The sequence below is a fragment of the Eurosta solidaginis genome, chromosome 4 (assembly GCF_040869045.1).
Source record: "Eurosta solidaginis isolate ZX-2024a chromosome 4, ASM4086904v1, whole genome shotgun sequence".
In the NCBI taxonomy this organism is placed as follows: domain Eukaryota; kingdom Metazoa; phylum Arthropoda; class Insecta; order Diptera; family Tephritidae; genus Eurosta; species Eurosta solidaginis.
The window spans coordinates 108,385,222-108,409,822 of NC_090322.1; the positions used below are offsets into that span (position 1 = coordinate 108,385,222).

Sequence of the window (24,601 nt, forward strand, 5' to 3'; positions counted from 1 at the left end):
CTTTTGATTTACATGGGGGCTCAACCGCTCAACCAAGCAGACAAATTTCTGGTGAAGCAGCATGTTACATTCAAATAAAAAGCAGCGTGGGAAGAACAAGTTCGAGCACAAAAAGTGAACAAGTGTGTTTCCAAAGCGAAGCGAACGACACTTTTAAAATACAACGGCATAAAGTAGGTGAGAAAGACGAAAACGACGAACAGCTGAACGCGCGGGGCAACAGTAGCATACATGAATCTACTCCGTGTGTAGCAAGCAGAGCAGGCAACAGCGCAGGCAGCAGCGCAGTTGAAGCAGCAAGGGACAACGAACAAGAAAAACGAAACAACAGCTTTAAATCAGACGAAGAAAATACATATGTACGTTCTAGTGAGTTGGCAGAATTAATCAAAGTACTCGCTGAAAAATTAGAAAAAGACGATAAAAACAAAAGCAAAAATAATGTTACCGTGGAAAGTTTTTCAAAAATTATACCGGATTTCGATGGCATTTCGATACCAGTTAATCAATGGATACGCAATTTCCATGATAACGCAGAAGCATACGAATTAAGTGCAAGACAAAAATATGTAAATGTTCGTAATAAAATGGTAGGTACGGCAAAATTGTTCTTAGAAACCACCACTGTTTATGATTACGAATCGTTGTGCGCAGTATTACGAGAAGAATTCGAGCAGAAGTTGAGTAGCGCTGAAATACATAAAGCGCCAAATACACGGCACGACCATTTCCGCGAACATTCCGCAATCTTGTTCGTAGCTTTGGCCATACACCATACGAACTTTTGCCGAACATTGGTTCTCTTTCAGACAGCGATGAATACGGACAACAATTGTGCTGCAGCAATATTGCTCGCTGTGGCAATTAAGCGTAAAAAAATGAGAGAAGATCACAAAAAAAGAATTTGGTGCAAAGAATGGTTTAAAAAACGAGCAGTTCTTGGACAAAGTGAGCTTATTAAAGAACTGGAATTCACGTCGCAAAATGATTTTAAAAATTACGTTCGTATGAGCAAGGCAACATTTGACCAACTTTTACAAAAAAATTTGCCACTCATAATTTTTATATAATTATATATAATTTTAATTTTTCGATTAAAGTCGCATAATCATTATTCTTTTTAATTCTATTACAATAATCTTTGCTTTTTACTTGCCACAATGATGGCAAAGATTTATACATTTCAATAAATTCACTCAGAAATTTTTTATTGTCCATTTTACTTTTCCGCGCACGTCTGTTCCGTTCAGAAATTACTACGATTATGAGCTATTTCGCCATACACGCACGAACAGTTCGCGCAAATGTTCGCCAAAAATCAAAATATTTTAATTTAACACCACCATACACGATAGAAAAGGTCGCAGAAACATGACATAACGGGAATGTTCGCGGAAATGTTCGTGTCGTGTATTTGGCGCTTAAGCAGCTGCGCTGTCGAAAAAAACGTACTTCTGATCATGTTTTGCAAATGCGAAAAATTGCGGCGCTTGGAGAAATAGAAGATGAGGCTAAGTTACATAGTTGATGGCATAGATGTACGAGACGATTTGAAATTTCCTCTATATAGTGCAACGACGTTTAAAGAATTACGGAAAAGGTATGAATTAGTAGAAACGATGATAAAAAATGGTTCATCAAACAGACACCGACAAAATACACAAATAAGTATGCGCGACCAATCGGAGAAAGACATTAAGGTGGAGCTGCTCAACATAAAAGGGCAGAGTGCAAAGAAGGAACAAAGTGTTTCAAATGTAATGGCGTAGGGCATATGGCGAAGCAGTGTACAAATGCCAAGCCTACTGTCAATATAGTGGTAAATCAGACACGTACCAAAACAATTAAAGTTAATGATATGTCTGTACCTTGCCTGATAGACACTGGTGCGGATGTCTCTCTTATGCCCAAGAAGAAATACGTGGAAATTTTTTAAAATCAGCAACTACAAAAGTGCGTTGTAAAGCTATTTGGATTAGGTAACGTTGCTACGTCAGCATTGGGTGAAATAGTAACACAGGTCCAGGTTAATGAGCTAATTACCACACATACATTTTTAGTCGTAGAAGATAGCAAACTAAGCGTTGATATGATAGTTGGATATGATTTTTTACAAAAGTTTGTGGTCACTATGAATGGTGGCAGCTTCAAATTTTCACGGTTAGACGAAAAACCAGAGGAATGCGAAGCTGGTTACAATATTTTTAACGTAGCTTGTAATGAAGTAGAAATAAATGTAGATCAAAAATACAATGCAGCTGTTATGAAGTTAATAAACAATTATAAGCCGGTGAGTAATCAAAAAGGTTCTCCTATAAAACTATGTATTATACCCAATGAAAGTACAATTAGCTTTCGTGAAAACCCCAGTCGGGTTTCAGCGAGTGAACGAGAATTTATAAGAAAGCAAGTAGACGAATGGCTGCATCAGGGAATTGTTAGGGAGTCATGCTCTGATGTTGCAAGTAAAGTTGTACTGGCCAAAAAGAAAGACGGTAGCTACAGCTTTGCGTAGACTTTCGTAAGCTGAATTCTCTTGTCCTTAAAGATAGATTTCCAGTACCAGTAGTAGTGGAGGTGATCGAAAAGATGGACAGTGCCAGATATTTTTCTGTCATGGACCTTAAGAACGGTTTTTTCCACGTTGAGGTTGAAGAACAAAGCCGAAAATATACAGCGTTTACAACGAAAGGGGGCCTTTTTGAATTTAATAAAGCACCGTTCGGCTTTTGTAACTCCCAGCAGTCTTTGTACGTTATGTAAATCATATTTTCAGCAACTGATAAACGAAGGCATCATGGAAATCTATATAGATGGATATCGTTGTATTTGGAAACACGGCAGAGCAGTGTTTAGAAAATATGGATCGCGTTTCTGCGGCAAGCTGAGCAGTTGGTTTAGAAATCAACTGGACAAAATGTCAATTTTTAAAACAAAGATTAACTTTTTTGAGTCACGAGGTAGAAGACGGGCGGGTCTGGCCAAGTCAAGGGAAAGTAAAAGCTGCGAAGAAATTTCCTTTGCCAAAAAACATTAGGGGTGTTCAGGCATTTCTCGGATTGACGGGTTATTTTCGTAAATTTGTTCATAACTATGCTGTAATCGCTAGACCGTTGACATCGTTGTTGAAAAAAGAGGCTGAGTTTAAAATTGGGAATGAACAGATACAAGCTTTCGAGAAATTAAAATCAGCACTTTTGGAAAAGCCAGTACTTAAAATTTTTCGTTAAGACTTAAAAACACAGTTGCACGTTGACGCACGAAAATGGGTGGCACCCAGTGTTTTACTGGAGCAAGAAGACATCGCACCAAGAGGAAAAATTGCATAGTTACCTTTTAGAAGTAAAGGCAGCCTATCTAGCAACGAAAAAACTACGTCATTACTTAATGGGTATAGAATTTGATCTGGTTACTGATTGTTCAGCTTTTAAACACACCACGAAGAAGAAAGATGTTCCACGTGAGGTTGTACAGTGGTTGATGTATCTTCAAGACTTCAACTATAAAACAGAACATCGAGCGGGAAACAGGATGAAGCACGTTGATACTTTAAGTCGCTTTCCTGTCATGATGGTGGTGTCAGAGATTCACGCACAAATACGCCGAGCACAGCAGAAAGACGAACATTTAACAGCAGTTGTCAAATTCTGAAACACCATCAGCATAAAGACTATCAAATAAGAAATGATTTAGTATACAAGCAAGTTAAAGGGCAATATTTGTTGGTGGTGCCTAAACTCATGGAGAAAGAGGTTATTGCAAAAGCTCACTGCTTCGGACACACGGGTACGCAAAAGACGATGCACCGGATAAGGCAGGATTATTACATACCACACTTAGAGAAGAAGGTGAATCAATACATCGCAAATTGTGTTGAATGTATTACACGTAAGAGAAAGTTGGGCAAGCAGGAAGACTTTGTACACTGCATCGACAAGGGCGATACTCCACTTTCCACACTTCACATCGATCACTTAGGTACACTAGATCCAACGGCAAAGAACTATAAATATATATTGGCTATAGCGGATGGTTTTTCCAAGTATACGTGGATATACCCTACGAAGTCAACAGATGCGCAGGAAGTTGTCAAGCACATGGAGGATTGGGTCACTTTATTTGGTAATCCATTACGCATTATCAGTGACAAAGGCACAGCTTTTACGTCAAATTTATTTAAAGAATTTTGTTCCGAGAACAAAATCGAACACATAGAATCAACAGCAGGAGTGCCGAGGGGAAATGTGCAAATCGAAAGGACGAATAGAATGTCATACTATCGGTTTTGTCAAAAATTTCAGCCGCAGAACCCTCGAAATGGTATAAATACAAATCGCAGGTGTAGAAAGCTATAAATGCACACATTCATTCGTCAACAAAGTTCAGTCCTTTCGAAATAATTTTTGGTGTAAAAATGCGCAATGAATGCGATATCGAGCTGATGCAAATTTTGAAAGATGAATTGGTATCGAGTTTACAAGATGAGCGTAACAAAATAAGGCAAGAAGCAAGATATCAAATCGAAAAGGCGCAAGAAAAATATAAGCAACAATTTGACAAGAAACGTAAAGGGCATCACGGATACCAATTGCATGACTTAGTAGCCATTAAGGTCACGCAATTTAAGACGGGGCAAAAGTTGGGTAGAAAGTATGCCGGACCTTACGAGATAACGAAAGTAAAGCGAAACGGCAGATACGATGTACAAAAAGCAGTAGAATTTATTGGTCCTAACAAAACATCAACAAGCGCTGACAACATAAAGCTTTGGAGTTGTATTAATGAAAGCGATGATGACGATGGTGTAGAGGAGTCATCTGGGACAGATGACGAACAGGATGGCCGAGTGTAATCTGGCATCCCAATGCATGCACTGTGAGAAGGCAACCCTACGTCGTAAAACATGAGAAGAGAGAGAGAGAACGAATAACGAAACAGTCAGTCATAAGAGATAAGTGGTCAGCCGAACATCAGCAGTATCACCCGTATTTTACAAAACTTCTTAAATCTTTAATTTTACTCTGAATTTGTCTTAAATATTATTCTACTTAAAATTGAATTACTTTACTGTACAATATATAATTTTCATTATATAAAAATTTTTATTCACAAATCAAACTCTTTTGATTTACATACATATTGTCACGGATATTAGCATCACTAAGCTATACCATCACTAAGGCGATGCTAAGGCCATGCTAGGCGATATTTACGTCAATAATCAAATCATGTATACACATATATAAGGCAGCCGAAAGATGTCACACACAGATGCATTTACTTATCGCCTATGTGTGCGCGAGAGACTGTAAACTACAAACATTCACATCAATAATTCAATCATTATGTATCTACATAAAGGAATAAATAATTGCGTCTACACATATGTACCATGTACGAATACGAGCAGCGGAGAGTCAATGCGCAAACACATGCATATATCTGAGATACTCCTATAAGTATGCAATGAGAAAAACTATAAAATTGTGCAATTGTAGTTACAGCTGAAAAGTTTGAGAGCTACTGGACTAGTAGATTCTGGAAGCGCCTAGAAGATGTATAAAATTGTGCAATTGTAGTTACAGCTGAGAAGTTTGAGAGCTGCTGGACTAGTAGATTCTCGAAGCGACTAGAAGATGCGAATGTTAAAATCAAAGAGTATAAAAGGCGGCAGATGTAGAGGCGCTGTAATTCAGTTTGATTTGAGCTGTCAAGCAGTTACGACTAAGACGATATCTAGCGAGCAACAGCAGTATTATTTTGAAAGTCAATTTCCTTTAAGCTATCAGTTTGGTTATTAAGCTATTCGTTGCACAGTTTGAGTGTTATTGTGAAGTATTTTAATAAAGGCCATTTTTCCATTATTCAATATTAAAAAAAAAATACATAAATGTAAGGCACGATAACCTCCGAAGAGATCTAAGGCCGAGCTTCTCTTCCAATTTGCGTCGTGCTCCTCTTGATTTTCCCTACAAATTGGCCGGACGGGACCTACATGATTTTATGCCGACTCCGAACGGCATCTGCAAGGCAGATGAGTTTTCACTGAGAGCTTTTCATGGCAGAAATACACCCGGAGCGCTTACCAAACACTGCCGAGGGGCGACCCCGCTTAGAAAATTTTTCTTCTAATTGAAACCCCTTATTTCTAAAATTTTTGATGTTGCTTTGCCCGGGGTTTGAACCCAGGGCATCCGGTGTGGTTGGCGGAGCACGCTACCATCACACCACGGTGGCCGGCTGATATAAGAAAGGAAGGAAGTATTTTTTCGATGCAGAACGAAGGTAAATATTTCAAAGTTTTACTGGAAAGTAGGATTTTTTTAAACCCCTCCATCCGTTTATGAGTTATAGGTTAGGTTGAACTGGCCGGTCCATGAGGACCTCACATAGACTGATTGAGTACGTAGTGTTACCAGAAGTTTGTTTTAACGACCAAACTGAAAACCCCTATCAAAAAACAGGACCTATGTTATAAAATAACTCCGTCCTCTTGGCAAATACTGGAAGCTTCCTAGGACTTAAGCCACTTGCTGCTTCTAGATCTGACAGCTGCACCACTCCTAATAGCTGGGCCTGGAAAGTGTAGGGCACAAGCACAGAACGTGCTCGATCGTTTCCTCCTCCCACCCGCACTTCCTACATCTGCTATCACTGACCAAGCCTAATTTAAAGGCATGTGACGCCAGAAGGCAGTGCCCAGTCAGAATACCCGTCATGAGTCTACAGTCCTCAGTTGGATATGCCAACAACACGCGGTGTTCCCAAGCGGTCCCCCATCTAAGTACTAACCGCGCCCGACGCTGCTTAATTTCGGTGATCGGATGAGAACCGATGTATTCAGCGTGGTATGGTCGTTGGCCATGAGTTATAGCTGTGTAAACAAAAAATTTATGATTTTCTACTACATTTTGGCAATTTGCCACGCCCCTATAATATATACCCTCAAATTATATTGAAATCCATCTCATCCATCTCACGTAGCCAAGCTTTCAAATGACAAAAAACCGTTTTAAAATCGGAGCATTCTGTGTAAAGTGATACGCTTCCTTAATATATATACATTACACTGGGTCGATGTATTAAGCGATATCGCGCCATCGATTTTTCGATAGGATTTGGGCTTAGGAAAAAAAGTTCCACTACGCATACCCAAAAAAATAATTTTCGAGCCTGCAAAAGAAAATGGCGAAAGGGTAAATTTTTCGACCAAAGCACTCCTCAAATCCCTAAAAATATATATTGTCACGGATATTAGCATCCCAAAGCTATAGCATCACTAAGGCGATGCTAAGCGATGTTCACGTCAATAATCAAATCATGTATACACATATATAAGGTAGCCGAGAGATGTCACACACAGATGCATTTACTTATACGCCTATGTGTGTGCGAGAGACTGTAAACTACAAACTCACATACATCTGAGAGACGCTGAAAAGTAGAAACTATATGAGAACTATAAACACTCGAAATAGTTGGTAAGTTCTGGAAATAGAAGAGCCTAGATGTATGCAGCGTAAACTATAAAAGCGGCACAAGCGAGTAAAATGTAATTCAGTTTGATTTGAGTTGTCAAGCAGTTTGATATCTAGCGAGCAATAGCAGTGTTATTTTGAATAGTAGAGTTTCGTTGAGCTATCAATCAGTGTGGTTATTAAGCAAGCTATTCGTTGCAGTTTGTTATTGTGAAGTACTTTAATAAAGGTCATTTTGCATTATTACAATTTGGAGTTATTTATTCAACAGTTTAGTGATTCGAACTTAGCAGAGGATTGCAAATAAGAGGATTTGCAAGCAAATTCGTTACAATTGGTGTCAGAAGAGGAATTGTTGAATAAATTCCAGAGGACAACAAGGACATGGCAAAGTTAAGTGAATTGAAGATCCCGCAACTGAAGAAGGAGTTGGAGAACCGTGGATTGAATACAACTGGCATTAAACTCGAACTTCAGGCACGACTACGAGAGGCAATGGAATTAGAAGGAATTGATGTGGAAGAGTATGTCTTTCATCTTGATGGCGAGGAGACAACAAAAATTGAAGAGAAAAACGAATCATCACAGACAATTACCAGCACAGACTTGAACATGATATTGGCTGCAATAACTGCTCAAACATCGACAGTAACATCTAAGATGGAAGCGCAAGAGGCACGTATAACAGAAATGTCATCACAAATATCCACCAACATGTCATCACAACTGGAAGAACAGAAGACGTATATGATATCCCAACTGGAATCGCAGGAAACCCGTATAACATCACAATTGGAAGAGCAGAAGACATATATGGCATCCCAGCTGGAAACACATGAGACACGTATGTCAGAAATGTCGACACAGATTACATCAAAGATGGAAACACAACTGAAAGAGCAAGAGGCGCGTATATCATCAAAACTCGAAGCGCGTATGGACGAGAAAATAACGCAGTTTGAAGAAAAATTCGATGCAGAGGTGGATGCATTGAGAGGTCGTATACAGGAATTGCAACTTAATCGGCCGACTGCTTCAGCGAGCAATACGAAGGTAAAAACTCCATCTTTTGACGGTTCTCTTCCTTTCCAGGTCTTCAAGCTACAGTTTGAGAAGACCGCAGCAGTGAACAACTGGAATGCGGAAGATAAAGTTGCTGCACTGTTCGTGGCATTGAAGGGGCCAGCAGCGGAAATCCTATAGACGATTCCCGAAGGAGAGCGGAACAATTATGAAGCATTGATGGCTGCTGTAGAACGACGTTATGGAAGCGAGCATGGGAAACAGATATTCCAAATTGAGTTGCAAAACCGTCACCAAAGAGCGAATGAGACTTTGCAGGAGTTTGCTTCAGATGTTGAAAGGTTGGCTCATCTCGCAAATGCGGACGCACCCGTGGAATACACCGAAAGGGTAAAGATTCAGAGCTTTATAAATGGCATACGGGACGTCGAAACAAAGCGAGCTACATACGCAAACCCAAAGCCAACATTCGCAGAAACGGTGTCACAAGCTCTGATTCAGGAAACAGCGTCGCTTCTGTGTAAGCCAGTTTTCAAAGCACGCCGTGTGGAAGTAGAAAGGCCAGAGTGGGTAGACGCAATATTGGAGGCACTGAAAGGATCGCAAAAGCGAAGTGAAAAAGTTATCAAATGCTTCAAATGCGGGAAGTCCGGTCACATAGCACGTCATTGCTATCTTGGTCTTAATAGTTCCAACAATGTGGGTGGCCGTAAACGCAAAGCTGGAGGAGGTGAGCAAGAGCGAGTAAGAGGTAGAGAGCTAGATCCAGCTATTGAATGCCCTGTGATATCTGTGTCGCAAATTGGAAGGAAATCAAGCAGTCTTACCGTCAGAGGGAATGTGGATGGCAAAGAACGAATACTGACTGTAGATACGGGCGCATCTCATTCCTTGATCCGATCTGACTTGGTCAACAGGAGAGTAAAACCGTTACCTGGAGCAAAGTTGCGTACGGTCACTGGCGAGTATAACCAAGTTCAGGGAGAAGTGATATGTGAAGTATTGATTGGGAAGGTCATGGTTCTACACAAATTTGTTGTGGCGGAGATTGTTGATGAAGTTATATTGGGAGTGGATTTCTTGGTTGACCATGACATCAAGATCGATATGCAGAGAAGGGTGATGTGTTATGAGAACCAAGATGTGCCACTTAACTTTAGTTTGGAAAAAGGGTTCAGCAGTAATCGGGTACTGGTGGAGAAGACTCGACGAAGGCCACGAAATTCAAAGGTAAAGGTTGATGGAACAAATGGGCCAAACAAATTAAAACCGAAGGTACCTGTGAGAGAAATACTGGCATTGAAAAGCCCTAACGGACGTACTGAAACGAAGAAAGAATGCAAGGGTGGTTTCAAGCCTACTGTTGTGAAGCGTCGGAACGATACTGATTATGCAAAGGAAATCCGTCCAGCGCAAGCTCTGCGAAGTAGTTCTTCATTGGTCAAGCAACAGAGTGCGAGGGAACGATCCAGGATAATTAGTAGTAAGATGAAACACAGGTACGACAAGGAAAATAATTCGAAAGGTTTCTTGGCGGGAAATTTGGTACTGTTATACAACCCTCACCGGCGGAAAGGTGTTCCATCCAAATTTCGGTGCAGTTGGGAAGGCCCGCACAAGGTTGTGAAGAAGATCAGTGATACCATCTACCGCATACAAAGCATTGAGAAACCACGGAGTAGAAGAGTGGTACATTTGGCGATGCTAGCAGCGTTTAGATCGAGAGATTTGTCTGATCGGGACGATCAGACTTAGGTGGAGGGCAGTGTCACGGATATTAGCATCCCAAAGCTATAGCATCACTAAGGCGATGCTAAGCGATGTTCACGTCAATAATCAAATCATGTATACACATATATAAGGCAGCCGAGAGATGTCACACACAGATGCATTTACTTATACGCCTATGTGTGTGCGAGAGACTGTAAACTACAAACTCACATACATCTGAGAGACGCTGAAAAGTAGAAACTATATGAGAACTATAAACACTCGAAATAGTTGGTAAGTTCTGGAAATAGAAGAGCCTAGATGTATGCAGCGTAAACTATAAAAGCGGCACAAGCGAGTAAAATGTAATTCAGTTTGATTTGAGTTGTCAAGCAGTTTGATTAAGACGATATCTAGCGAGCAATAGCAGTGTTATTTTGAATAATAGAGTTTCGTTGAGCTATCAATCAGTGTGGTTATTAAGCAAGCTATTCGTTGCAGTTTGTTATTGTGAAGTACTTTAATAAAGGTCATTTTGCATTATTACAATTTGGAGTTATTTATTCAACAGTTTAGTGATTCGAACTTAGCAGAGGATTGCAAATAAGAGGATTTGCAAGCAAATTCGTTACAATATTTTTTTTTCAAAAAACTGTTATCCCCAACGTTTTTATAACAGTTTTTTGAAAAAAAAAATATTTTTAGGGCTTTGAGGAGTGTTTTGGTCGAAAAATTTACCCTTTCGCCATTTTTTTTGCAGGCTCGAAATTTTTTTTTTTGGGTATGCGTAGTGGAAATTTTTTTTCCTAAGCCCAAATCCTATCGAAAAATCGATGGCGCGATATCGGTAAACTTTCTGCCATACAAATCGACCCAGGTTAATATACATATGTTAGTCTAGTTAAGATAATAATGTATATATATACACTGTAAATAGATATAAGCTAGGCTTAGTTAAGCTGTAAAAAATTTGTTCTCTTAGAAGAACGGGTTGCGTGGCACCTGGGGCCCGTTTTATAAAACATAAAAGTTTTGTAATACAAATATATTTCTTCAGAAAAGAAAAAATTTGTCAGAACAAATTCACTTGCATTACAAAACTTATATTTTTTTGTAAAACGAGCCCAGGTCATATTAAATCGTTTCCAAGATGGTCGGGCGTGTACCTTAATGGTGCTTGTTACCGGAACGTTTCAGATCTATATCAACGTAACAACAACGGGAACAGGCACATTTTACACCTCGAAATGCATACATACATTGCTTTTGGGCGCTAAAGTTTTGGACTGGTTACAGCCACCTCTTTTTGCTGTGAAAGCCCTCGCCTTTAGCAAGACTTGGTGTTATGTTAGGTCTCGTTTATGTGAGGTCTTTATGGATTGGCCAGTTCCATCCAACCCAACCTAATAAACAGTTTCACACCAACGTGAAATAAAATCAATTACAAATTTTAACTAAATTAAATAATGTTTAATAAATAAAAATCCTGCATGCTTGTAAATATTATTTGTACAATACCTGCAGTCGGACTTCATTCCACCCGGAACGCACTTTGCAAATATCAATGCAATCAAAGTAGTTCAATACGTCCTCAAACGAAATCCAAAATACCCCTTCTGAAGCACCATGTGGCATCAATATTTCTCGCAAATCTTCTGTCCACAGTTCAGAATCGTCGGACCAATCTCCACGCCATGAATAATGACCCCAGGGATTGCGCAGTTTTAATAAACGATGTCCTTGAATATCTCTTACATCTAACACAGAGTATGCGTGCCTAGGTCTTAGCCCCTTTCGTTGGTATTCGTCCTCGTCTACCTTCATGTTTCCGCCACCACAACTGGCGCCCATCAAAAATCTAACACATCGGCTACTTAGCAGCTGTGCCCATATTAAATCTTTATCTAACTCATCTTCACTGGGCGTCGGAAGTGAACTTGTTTGTAACGGTATGCTTTCACATGGTGCCCCCGTTAAGGTTGCCAGACCTTCAATAGCACGCCCAGAAACAAGAGCTTCATAACATCCGTGAATTTTCGCTACAGCCTTTTCAATCAAAGGTACCCATAGCTGCTTTCTTTTAGCTTGGGAATAAACGAGGTGTCCACGTTTATCACAAGGCAATAAATCATCTACCAGCAATGTTATCCATTTGCCATCTTTACATAAACGAACTTGATAGGCACCTTGTAAACACATTTCTTTAGTTACTAGTACCTCTCGAACCAGATCTTCCCGTTCCGCTAATACAGCAAGCGCACTGAGTAGCCAACAGTTTCCCAACACTCCTTGGCATATATCTGACGGTAATGGTGTTCTAAATACAGCCCATGGTGGAAAGGCTCCGCCTTCATAATTTATTTCATGAGGGCGTCTCCACTGAACAACGGGATTACCATCAGGGATACTATTCGTTGGATTGTAATATAAGCTCTTCGGTGCTGGTGGAAATGAATCGTCTACAAATAACTCATTGTTATCACTACAATACTGAATAATATTTTCCCATTTGTTGAGGGCCTCTTTTTCTTCATTTTGTCTTAGGTTTTCCATTAGCTTGCTCTCCTGTCGGATGTCAATTTTGCCGGCCAATCGAGGTGTTACTTCAATTAAACCATTTGCTAAACCACGTGGACTAGAGCACATATCGCAGACAACAGAAGCAGAACAATTTTCGTATGTGCAAGCTGGACACTGCCACATTTTTGATAAAGTTGTTGGTTCTATTTGGATTCTGCTAGCGTTCGATGCAGTCGGGGAAAAGGCATCTGAATTTCGACGTAATATACTGCCACCTGTGCTGTGTCTTTTGGGAATAGCACCTGATGAACTACGAAGCTGTCTCGGTGAGGGACTTCTGGAAACCTTCACTTGACTCGGCTGTAAATTTGTTGTCTTTACAACAGCTTGCCCAAAAGGAGAGTTGACATCCACCGGATTAAAAGTAATAGTTTCTGAAATAAAACGAATTAATATTTAGAATTAAAATATATATTAGAATACGAACAGTTCAACCAAACTCAAGAAAATATAAGAGCACCTTATAAAAACTCACAAATGCATCGCAAAAATTGTAAATCGTGCAAACCTCGCAAACTCATATGGAAACTTTTTTTATTAACGCCCTGCCAACCCTACCAACCATGAGTGGATAAAAATTTGGGTAATCATATATTGACGCTACCCCAAAAATAGGATAAGTTGGATAATTTTATTCGGCGAGGCGCCGATATTATCCATGTTGAAATGGGATATTTCGTGTACGTGTGAGCTGTCAGTCTGCAACGACTGCATACTTTTAGGTGCACAGCTTTGAACGTCAATGTGCAGTGTTGCCAGACCGTCCTTTAAAACATCCAAAAACCGGTTTCCTAATACCCAAAAATTCCACATGCTTCAAAAGTTTCTATAAAAATGCTCCAAATTTTCTATTCACTTTTTTATGTACAAAAAATTGCCAACCAAATGTTCCATACTTTATATTAATATTTTTTAATTTACAAATATTATATAAATTACTTTTTAACTACAAAAAAAAAACTTATTAAATAATAATAGAATAAAATGAAATAAAATTGAAAACGATACACAAAATAACATAAAATATATTAAAACAATTTGAGCTAATAAAAAAATTAAAAATTAAACAAATAAAATAAAATAAAATTTAATTAAAGAAAATAAAAAAAAAATATATATAATAAATAAATTAAATACAGATGATAACATTGGTATAATAGCTAACATCGGAAGCACTGATAATAAAAGAAGCAATGCTGTAAAAATCCATTGTTACTAAGCTTTTAAGCGCGCCTAAAAATTCCGCACCATTAGGATTAAACAGCATATAGATTAGTATGTATGTACCTAAAATGGTGAATAAAAGGAATAGCAGCAAAGGCAATACTTGGACACCAATTGCAAAGCGAGCAGTGGGGCATTCATATGGCTGAGTGGTTAAAGGCATCTGCCTTTACACTGGTATGAATGTTGGATATTCGAGTTCAATACTCAGCTCCCGAGAAGCTAGCTGATGAAGAAGTGAAATTCAGAAACATGTCCTAGTAACCATCGTCGTTTGTATACTTTGCAATTTTTCTCTAATATCAATAAAATAAATAAAGTAAAAAAATAAGTTGGAATGAAACTAAAGAAAATTAAAGGAATAAAATTAAATAAAGTGAATTGGCACAAAAAATGGAGTGAAACGAATGAAAACAAAAATAAATTCAATGAAATGGAATGAGGTGAGATGAAACAAAATGAAATGAAACGTACGGAAGTGAAATGAAACAGGAAAAAATGAACTGAAACGAAAAAATATGAAACTGTATGAAATTAAACGGACTGAAATGAAATAGAATAAATTGAAATGATAGGGACAAGAAACAAAAAAATATGAAACTAAATGAAATGAAACGGAATGATATAAAATGAAATGAAATCAAATCAAAATAAATCCTATAGAAATGGAAAGAAAAGAAACGGAATGAAATTGACAAAAAATTAAATGATATGGTGTTGAGGGGTAAATAAAAGCAATGTTGTCGTTTGAGAATATTTTTTAATTCTGACTTGTAAAGTTATTTACAATAGCTTATGAAGAAAATCTTAAAAATATGTTCCTAAAACTAATTATATGTGTATGTGTGATTGTTTATATGTATGATGATAGAGATTCATTTATTATTTGATTAATGCTAGCCTTTTGATTTTTATAATCGTTATGTGGGCATTTGTAGCATTTACAAGTAGGCAAACATTTTAAAACTAAGATAAGAAACATATCTTGTGTTTGGCTATAAATGTCAGACAGTAAAATGATTTAGGTATATTTGTATATGTATGTAAACATTTGTAATTTTTATGTGTTGTGAACGAAGTGATCGTTTGTATGTGTATGTGCATGTGTTTGTTGGAAATATCAGTTTACGTGTCAATATTACTTCTCAAAAATATCTACGGATTATATTACTAATATTTGTTCACATGTGTATATGCATGTTCAATTTTTATTTGAACATATTGCCGAGGGGAAAATTATCGTTTAGGTCTAGGTATGTTTTTATTGAAATGGATGTGTGTGGACTGTCTGTATTTTGCTATTTTACTGTGTGTGTACATGTTTTTATATTTTTATGTTTGTGGACGTGAAAGATTTATAGTGATTTTATCTTTTGACTTGCATTTGTATATGACATAAAATATTAAAAGGCAAATGATAAGTAAAATTATTAGTATTAGAGACAAATGTCCGCTATGATTTTTTAAGTTTAGGTTGCTTATCTTTAGTTCATTTTTGGCTAATTTTTCAATATCCCTTTTGAGTTTGTCTAACTCCTTGTTACTGCTTATATTGTTGATTTGTAGTGGAGTTATGTTGTCCGCAGAAATGTTGTGTATGGCTGTGGTTATTGGATCCTGTTCTGTATTGATTGTGCTCTGCATTTTAAATATTTGTAAACCTGATATGGTTATACCTTCGTGCCTGGCAGTGCAAGCGGATTTGATGGAAAGAATTCCTTGGGCTGGAATTTCCATTATTTCGGGTTTGCTGTTACCGCAGTCTAAATGTACCGTGGAATTTTTAAACACTTTGTAAATCCACTTATTGTCTTGGTATAGTTCTGCCCATAATGGACTTTTCTTTGTTTCCTCATACTGGCAATCTGCTTGGCTGCCTTTTAAAAGTGGTGACAGTTCACAGGTTTGATCCAAAGCAGATTTCCACGGTGTTTTTCCTTTGCATATGAGATGGCTATTTAAACCTCTAGTACACTTATTCAGTTCTGCTTGAGAAATCAAAAACTACAAGTGCAACCCGAAGTTGTATACTAAGAAATTATTTTTTTGTTTTATCTTTATGATTTTTCCTTTGTACTCAAATGGGATCGCTATCAGTTTGTATATTTCTGACGATTCGCTGTGCATAAGTGGAATTTCTGCTTTAATTACCAGCTTGTTGTCGATTATGAGTCCATTTGCTCTCATAAGATTGTATACATCGCGTAGTTGGTTGTTATCTTGCTGTCCAGGTATTTGAAGTTTTGATGGAAGTTTTTCTTTAATCAGTACCAATTCCTTGTTCAACTGTGTTGGAGTGATAAGAGTTGGATTAATTCGTCCATGTTTCAAGTCTATCAATAATTCAATTATAGACTTTTGAATAGTCTCACATTCGCTCAATAAAATGGTGACTTGGGTTACTAAAATTTGAAATTGGATGGCGTTGATTTGACTGGCTATTTTTGTAAATTGCATATTGACCTCATTTACATTTTTATTTATTATGTTTGCCGTGGAATTTATTATTGAAAATTGAGCCTTTAGTCTCTCTTTGATGTTATGCTGGTTATTCAGTAGTAATCTGAAGTTGGATTCTATTTGCTCTTCGCTGTCAGCATCCATTAGACCAAATAGCATATTATAAATAGAGCCAATCCATTCAAAGGGAGCCCTTCGTTGTCTTTTATTGGACACGATTAAATCGTGACTACTTTTTATCGCTTCATACTGCCTTCCTAGTGACAGCGATATAACCGTGCATGCTTCCTCGAAATCTGACAACAGATTGCAGTGATTTTTTAATATTTAATATTTAATATTTTTTAATACAATTGTTCAAAATATGCATGGAGATCATAATAGATTACCAAATTCCAATTTGAAGTTATGACGTCCATCTTTCCCAGTGAATCCAAATAGATAGCTGTGTTATCTGGAAGTTGAGCAACTACTCCATTGCTTCCTGTTTGACTGCTGACTGCTTTGAATCCATTTATTGGTGTAATACAAAACAGAACCATAAGTAGAAGTGCACTTTTGTTTGTACTTGGTCTGTGCTTTGCCAGTTTACTTGATTTAAATGTAGTTAGTACCTGTGCTAGTGATTCATCCGCTCGCTCTTCTTGATTAGTGTCTGGTGATATAGCTAGCGGACATAACTTCTGAATCGGTCGTTTCAGCGTACTATTCTGTAGCTTCAATGTGGCGACTCGAACTCTACCATCAAGTCCTGGATGGCACTCTATTATTCTACCAAGAGGCCATTTAGCTGGTTGGGTATTCTCATCCTTTACTTCACAATTTTGTTTTACTGCTTTTTTAAAGTCTTTGTCGAGCCATCTGCTTGCACCCACGAAATTAGTTCCATTGTCGGAGTAAATGTGTAGAGATTTTCCTCGTCTGCCAAAAAATCTTCTTAGTGCTGCCAAAAATGCTTCTGTTGACAAGTCACTGACGGCTTCCAAATGTATAGCTTTGGTTGAAAGGCAGACAAATACTGCGACATATCCTTTGAACGATTTTTGTCCTCGCCCTTTAGAACACCTCATTTAAAAAGGTCCGGCATAGTCTACTCCAGTATATGTAAAGGGACTGGATATCGACACTCTGGATAATGGAAGATCACCCATGAGCTGCGTTGCAGCAGCTTGCTTGAATCGTATGCATTTACAACAGATACGTATGCAATGTTTCACTGCATTTTTTAATCCGATTATCCAGTATTGTCGCCTGGCGACTGCTTCTGTTAACCGATTTCCACCATGTATTGTCGCATGATGAGCATCTTTAATAATTAATCCGGCCAAGTTTGATTTTGGTACGACTATTGGTTGCTTTTCATTATAAGGTAGCTCTGAATTTGTAAGCCTGCCTCCAACCCTTATTATGCCATTTTTATCCAAGAAGGGGTTGAGGCTTGCTAATTTGCTTGAACTCTTGACTGCTTTTCCATCAAGAAGTTTACTTAATTCTTCTTTATAAAAGTTCTTCTGTGTTTGTCGGATGACCGTTAATGTAGCTGTCTGAAGCTCCTCTGCCGATAAATGTGAAAATTTGCGCGTTTCTTTCTTTTTACGAAAGCGTAAAATGTATGTTACCACTCTTTGTAATTTTAGCCAACTTGAATATTTGTTTATTAAATTGTCCATAAAAGAATCTTGGTCTCTGGACGTCAATAAAACCGTTACTTTGTTGCATGCATTTATCGTTGTTGACTCGTGATCTTCTGTTGACGATAGCCACTTGGGTCCATTCCACCAAATATCCATATTTAATAATTTTGGTGATGGAATACCTCTTGACGCCACATCTGCTGGATTGTCTTTCGTGTTCACGTGTCCCCAGGTTACTTGTGGTGTAAGTTTTTGAATGTCTTCTACCCGATTTCTGATAAATTTATCTTCGTTCTTCGGATTTGCAATCCAGCCCAGGGTTATTGTTGAATCACTCCATGCATAAGCTTTATGATCCCTTGCAATGATCGCGCACACTTTATTCAACAATCTTCCCAATAAATGAGCAGCACAGAGTTCCAGTTTTGGTAAAGTTTTCCGATTTTTAAGTGGATTAACTTTCGTTTTGGCAGTTAAAATCTTTACGGAATCGCCAACTTTTGCATAAATTACTGCAGCGTACGCCTTTTCGGAAGCATCGCCGAATCCGTGAATTTCTACTTCACATTCCATGCTAGTTTCAATCCAGCGTGGAATTCGCACTTCTTCCAATATGCTAACAGTGTCAATGAAAAGCTTCCATTCGTTTTGTAGGCCATCAGAAAGCTGTTCGTCCCATCCAGTCTTTTCAATCCAAAGTTTTTGCATATATAGTTTTGCAACCACAGTGATTGGCGATAACCAGCCCAACGGATCAAATATTTGGGCGATTTGTGATAAAATACTTCTTTTTGTTATTTTCTTCGGCATTCCCAAATTAATTTTAAACTGGAACTCATCTTTCTTTGGATCCCAGTATAGCCCAAGTGTTTTCACTGCTTCATTTTCTTTTATTTGAATTATTTCATTTTCTCCCATAGTGGTGATATTTTTGGTAATACTGTCGCAATTCGATAGCCATTTCCTCAAATGAAAACCAAATAACTGAAGATGCTTGCTGATTTCTTTCTGGATCATAATACATTGATTAACTGTATCTCCACCAGTCATTAGATCATCCATATAAAAATCTTCCCTTATGATTTTTTGTAGCCAATTGTTTTCACTTGAGCATTTGTTGGCAATTTCAAATAATGTATGCACTGCTAAATATGGTGCTGAAGCGGTACCATATGTCACTGTTGTCAACTCGTATTCCTCTATATTATTTGAAGGATGTTCCCGCCACAAAATTCGATGATACACTTGATCTTTCTCCGAAATTTTTATTTGCCGGAACATTTTTTCAACATCTGCTGTGATTACCACTTTCCATAGTCTCCACTTGAGGATGATATCAAACACATCCCTTTGAAGTTTCGGTCCTGTTAACATGATATCGTTTAGGCATTTTTCATTTGAAGTTTTGGCTGACGCATCGAAAACAACACGAAGTTTTGTAGTTAATTTATCCTCGCGTATAACAGCATGGTGTGGCAAATAATACTTCCCATTTACCTTCTCGTTTGCTTTTATCATGTGCCCAAGGTTTTGGTATTCGTGAATGAACTCCTTGTAATCATTGCAAAGCTTTTCACTCTTTTTGAATTTATCTTCCATGGATAGCAACCGAGCAACTGCCTGTTTACGAGAGTCACCCAGCTCCATGTCATCTTTAAATGGAATTTCCACAATGAATCGCCCATTTGCATCTTGTGTGGTGGTTTCCTCAAACTTTTTCAAACACATTTCGTCTTCCACTTTAGCTTCTTCATCCTGTTCTTCCTCTAGCTCCCAAAATCTCTCAAGGTTGGTTACTGCCGATGTGACTTTGCTTGGTTTCTTTTGCTTAATTATTCCAGACAAAATCCAGCCAAACTTCGTAGCTTGTGCAAGAACTCCATTGTGTTTTTTTATGCCTTTTTCTATTATTCTGCCAAATATATCACCACCAATCACCATGTAAATTCTATCAGCTTTGTTAAATAATGGGTCAGCAAGAGTGTAGTTTTCCCATTTTTTAAAGTTGAACCTGAAGGATTGATCAGGTTGCGCAGTTGTAAGGGTTGATAAAACTATGGCATCCACTTCTTCGACGTGCTGGCTCAGAAAACGTGGTGTAATTTGCACTTTAATTTTAAACTTCGATTCACCAACCACAACATCTCCTAGACCATGAAGCTTTGTCATCACTTTTTTCTTTGGTACACCTAATATCTGTGCTGCCTCTTCGGAAATTGATGTTATTTGTGACCCTTGATCAATAAGAGCCCTTAATAATATGTGCTCACCATTCGCAGCTTTTGCTCTCACTTGGGCTGTGGCCAGAATTACCGTTGTTAGACCTGCTTTTGTGGACATTGCTGCCTTCTTTTGAACGTTATCGAAATGAAGGAGCTCATGATGACTGCTGAAGTTGCATATTTTACACTTCATATTACTAGAACAAGTTTCTCCTAATTTGTGAAGCAGACATCTGTAGCAGATTTTATTGTCTTTGGCATATTTATGCCTTTCATCCGTTGATATGCTCTTGAAACTTCTGCATTCGGTTATGATATGATTTGGTATTTTGCAGTAAGTACACTGCCTAAATGGTTTCCTCGCGTTGGTTGACGTGTGATTTGCTTTTAATATTTGCTGCTTTCGGATTTTGTAACCTTGCTCCTTTTCGGCTACAGCTTTCAATGTCTGGAAGTGTTGATCCAGAAAATCTCTAATATCAGATAATGTCTGCACCTCTCTTGTCTTTTTAACCGTTTGTTCATATAATTTGAGTCCATCTTTGTCCAATTTGCGAACTATGACTCGAGCAATAAATGGATCTGCGTTTTCAATTTGTATTCCTAGTGACTGTATTGCGTTAAGGCACTCATTTGTAGTATCGAGCAATTGCCTTACGCTTTCAGCATTGTCACTATTTATGGGCGGCTGATCCATTATCCTATCCCACTGTGTTGTAAATAAAATACGTTTATTATCGTATCTTTGTTTAAGCAGATTCCACGCTGCTTCATAATTTTCGGTTGATATTTGCAGGTGTTGTATTAACCTTGCAGCTTCACCCTTCAAACAAAGGCGAAGGCGTAGCATTTTTTCTGAGCTTGATAATTGCTCATTTTTATGGACCATATCCTGGAACACATTGTAGAATTGGAATTTTTAATTTTTCTAATTCCAAATTAGGGCGATAATTTATTTTTGGCTCTTCTTTCACTAGACATCTTTCCAAATGCCCCAGATTTTCAAAATATTCTGCAACTACCTTGGCATAGGCATCTTCTATTTCAGCATTGTAGTATTTTGAAAAATCATTTGTGATGTCGATATATAAACTTTCTAAATATTTTATTTGATTATTACCGATCGTGCTCTCGAAGCGCATATCAGTCATTTTGTTTGTTATTGCTTGAATTTTCTTCATGAAAAATTAAATTTTTGGGTAATTTTTACCCATGCTGGTAGTTTGTGCTGCTGTTGTTGGTGTTTGTGGCATGCGGTTATCTGCTAAACATGTATGCAATCTTCTTGGTTGAAATGACACTTCATCACTAAGGGATTGATTGAACCCTTGAACTACTTCGTCAATTTGCATTCTTATGGCACTGTATTTACCTTGCGTGAAATAATCCTCATTGCCATCGCCATCCGCCAAAAGTTTCTCGTTGTTGGCGTCCAATTCTTTTTGGAGCTTTTCTATTGCTTTTATCACCTCCTCGGCCTTCGACCTAGTTACTTTTTTTCCTGCAACATTATTGTACATCGGCAGTACTTTTTCACTTATGTCCATCTGGGATTCAAGGACTTTTCCTCTGTTTATTCCCATATTGCTTTTTTATTTTTTTTATTTTTCACTATTCAAAAATAAACACTGAGCACTATTTAAAACACTTCACTTTTGACTTGTTTTTCTCCAAAGGAATCGTTGGAGGAAATTGGTTTGGTCGCCCGGTTGACCTTGCTGTGCCTCGACTCACAGCTGATGTATTCCTTGGATTGATTACAAATCACTTTAATTTCGTATAATTTTTTATATTATACAGCTTATTTCCACATTCGTTGGAGCTCAATTTGGCGGCTCGTATGGACCAAATGTTGAGGGGTAAATAAAAGCAATGTTGTCGTTTGAGAATATTTTTTAATTCTGACTTGTAAAGTTATTTACAATAGCTTATAAAGAAAATCTTAAAAATATGTTCCTAAAACTAATTATATGTGAATGTGTGATTGTTTATATGTATGATGATAGAGATTCATTTATTATTTGATTAATGCTAGCCTCTTGATTTTTATAATCGTGATGTGGGTATTTGTAGCATTTACAAGTAGGCAAACATTTTAAAACTAAGATAAGAAACGTATCTTGTGTTTGGCTATAAATGTCAGGCAGTAAAATGATTTAGGTATATTTGTATATGTATGTAAACATTTGTAATTTTTATGTGTTGTGAACGAAGTGATCGTTTTGCTAAATATATGTATGTACATGTGTTTGTTGGAAATATCAGTTTACGTGTCAATATTACTTCTCAAAAATATCTACGGATTATATTACTAATATTTGTTCACATGTGTATATGCATGTTCAATTTTTATTTGAACATATGGAAATGAAAAAAATAAATAAATTTAATCAAGTAAAATGAAATGAAGTGAAACAAACTAAAATCAAATGGAATGAAATGAAACGGAAAAATTTTAAATTAAATTAAAGAAATGAATTTAAGTGAAATGAAATAGATTGAAAAGAAATAAAATTTGGGAAATTATACAAAATTTCATGAAACGTAATAAAATAATATTAAATAAAATGGAATGCAATGAAAAAAAATTTGGAAACTAAATTAAATTAAAGAAAATTCTTTGAAACGAAATAAAATTTAATTAAGGCTGGGTGCGAGTTCGCTTAAATTTTAGGTACCTAAACTAATATTCCACTGGAACTTTCCAGCACTGCAATAATTTAGGAAAAAGCTGTCAAAACTGTGCGAGTTGATTTGAAAACCTAAATTGTTTATTACTGCTAAGAAAATAATAACAATACGGGAAAGTTGGTAAATTTGATGCGTTTTCACGCTAAAAAAAGAACAGAGGTATATTGGGGTCCGCGGTAAGTACCTAGCCCAAGATAGCAGTTCAAGTAAATGCAGTGGCTCCGTCTTATAAAGCTTTTTTTCGGACATAGTGGAGCAAAATGACCTTTTCCACAATCTCGAATTCAATACTATGATGTTGGTACGCCTCCAATAACTTCTATAGGCCAATTAGTGCATTTGGCAGCCAAATATGTTCAGATTGCGGTCCATATTTGAGAAGGATCCAATTCTTGTGTCGCCAACATCAGCTTGAACAAAATTGAGCTCACCATCACGTACGATCGATCGGACCTTAATCGCGGCAGGGATCATCGCTCTATGATCTATGATTTACTTAAATTGAATGGACAAGAGCCATTTATTTGCATATAAAATATTGAAAAATCAATATTTTTGTTTTTGAAATTTGACATTTGAATTTATGTTGAAAAGTACGCTCATAAAAATTCTAAATTTTTCTTTTGCACTGCCTTGCCGACAGTTTCCAGTGATTTACATGCCAACCTAATATAAACGCACGCAGGTCATTTTCTGTAAAAAATTTCTCATGCACATACAACTTGTATGAGAGCAACCCAAATTGAATTTGCTGCGTGAAAACCTAACTCGATTTCCAATTTTTGTTCTGCGTGATATTTCGATGTGTCGTTTGTACACATGCTTTACATTGTCGCAACGCATGCTTATTTGGGTTAGGGCAAACAACGCCGGTTGTTTGCGTGCGCTAAAAAACGCAGTGTGGTTTTATTAGGTTGGTATGTTAGGTTTTTTGTTTATTTAGGTAGCAATTTAGGCAAACTCGCATTCAGCCTAAATAGAATGAAATGAAATGGAATTGTTTCTTGTAAAAAAAAAGAACATACGATTGGAGAATAAACAAAAAAGCACAATATGCTAACCAATGCTGCTTGTGACTGGGAAATATCGTCTACATATATAATATCAATTAGCAACGCTTCCATTATGTCCTTCTCGGAGCCAGTCGATAATAAAGCCCCTTTAATGGAAGCAACGTTGTCGATAAGAGATCGCAAAGCTATATGATCACCTTTATTCATTGATGGCAACGTGTGCAGAATCTTTATATGTTCAATAAAAATTAGGGTTTTATTGTCAAAGCGCTCTTTTAGTCTTTGCAGCGCTCGCTGATAGTTTGCTTCTGTAACGTCAAATGGTTCAATAACAGCTCGTGCAGCCCCCGACAAGCAATCAAGAAGATAATTAAATTTGTAAATTTGTGATAAGGAAGAGTCCTCGTGTACCAACGACTCAAACGTATGTATAAACCGAGAATATTATGTGTACTTGTCGTCGAATTTCGGCAACTTTAGCTTGGGCAAGCGATGTGAAGAAAGCGAAGGGGTCGTCATATTAAAATAGCTTAATTTAGCGCTGCTTGATCGACGTACTTTGTTCA

The 24,601-nt window shown here is 37.4% G+C and overlaps 1 protein-coding gene and 1 non-coding gene across 6 annotated transcripts in view; both read right to left on the reverse strand.

Annotated features, from left to right (window-relative positions):
• sol (small optic lobes) overlaps window positions 1-24,601 on the reverse strand; it is a 567,383-nt gene that overhangs the window by 217,194 nt on the left and 325,588 nt on the right. For all 5 annotated transcript variants that reach the window (XR_010952752.1, XR_010952751.1, XR_010952753.1 and 2 more), the window contains one exon: window positions 11,730-13,165. Coding sequence is in view for 2 of the 5 variants with exons in the window: in XM_067782436.1 (XP_067638537.1) it covers window positions 11,730-13,165 (1,436 nt within the window). In the remaining 3 variants the exon portion in view is untranslated. The remainder of the gene's footprint in view (window positions 1-11,729; window positions 13,166-24,601) is intronic.
• On the reverse strand, window positions 6,744-6,862 carry LOC137251528 (5S ribosomal RNA). Its single transcript, XR_010953274.1, has one exon. It is a non-coding gene; the product is annotated as a 5S ribosomal RNA (ribosomal RNA).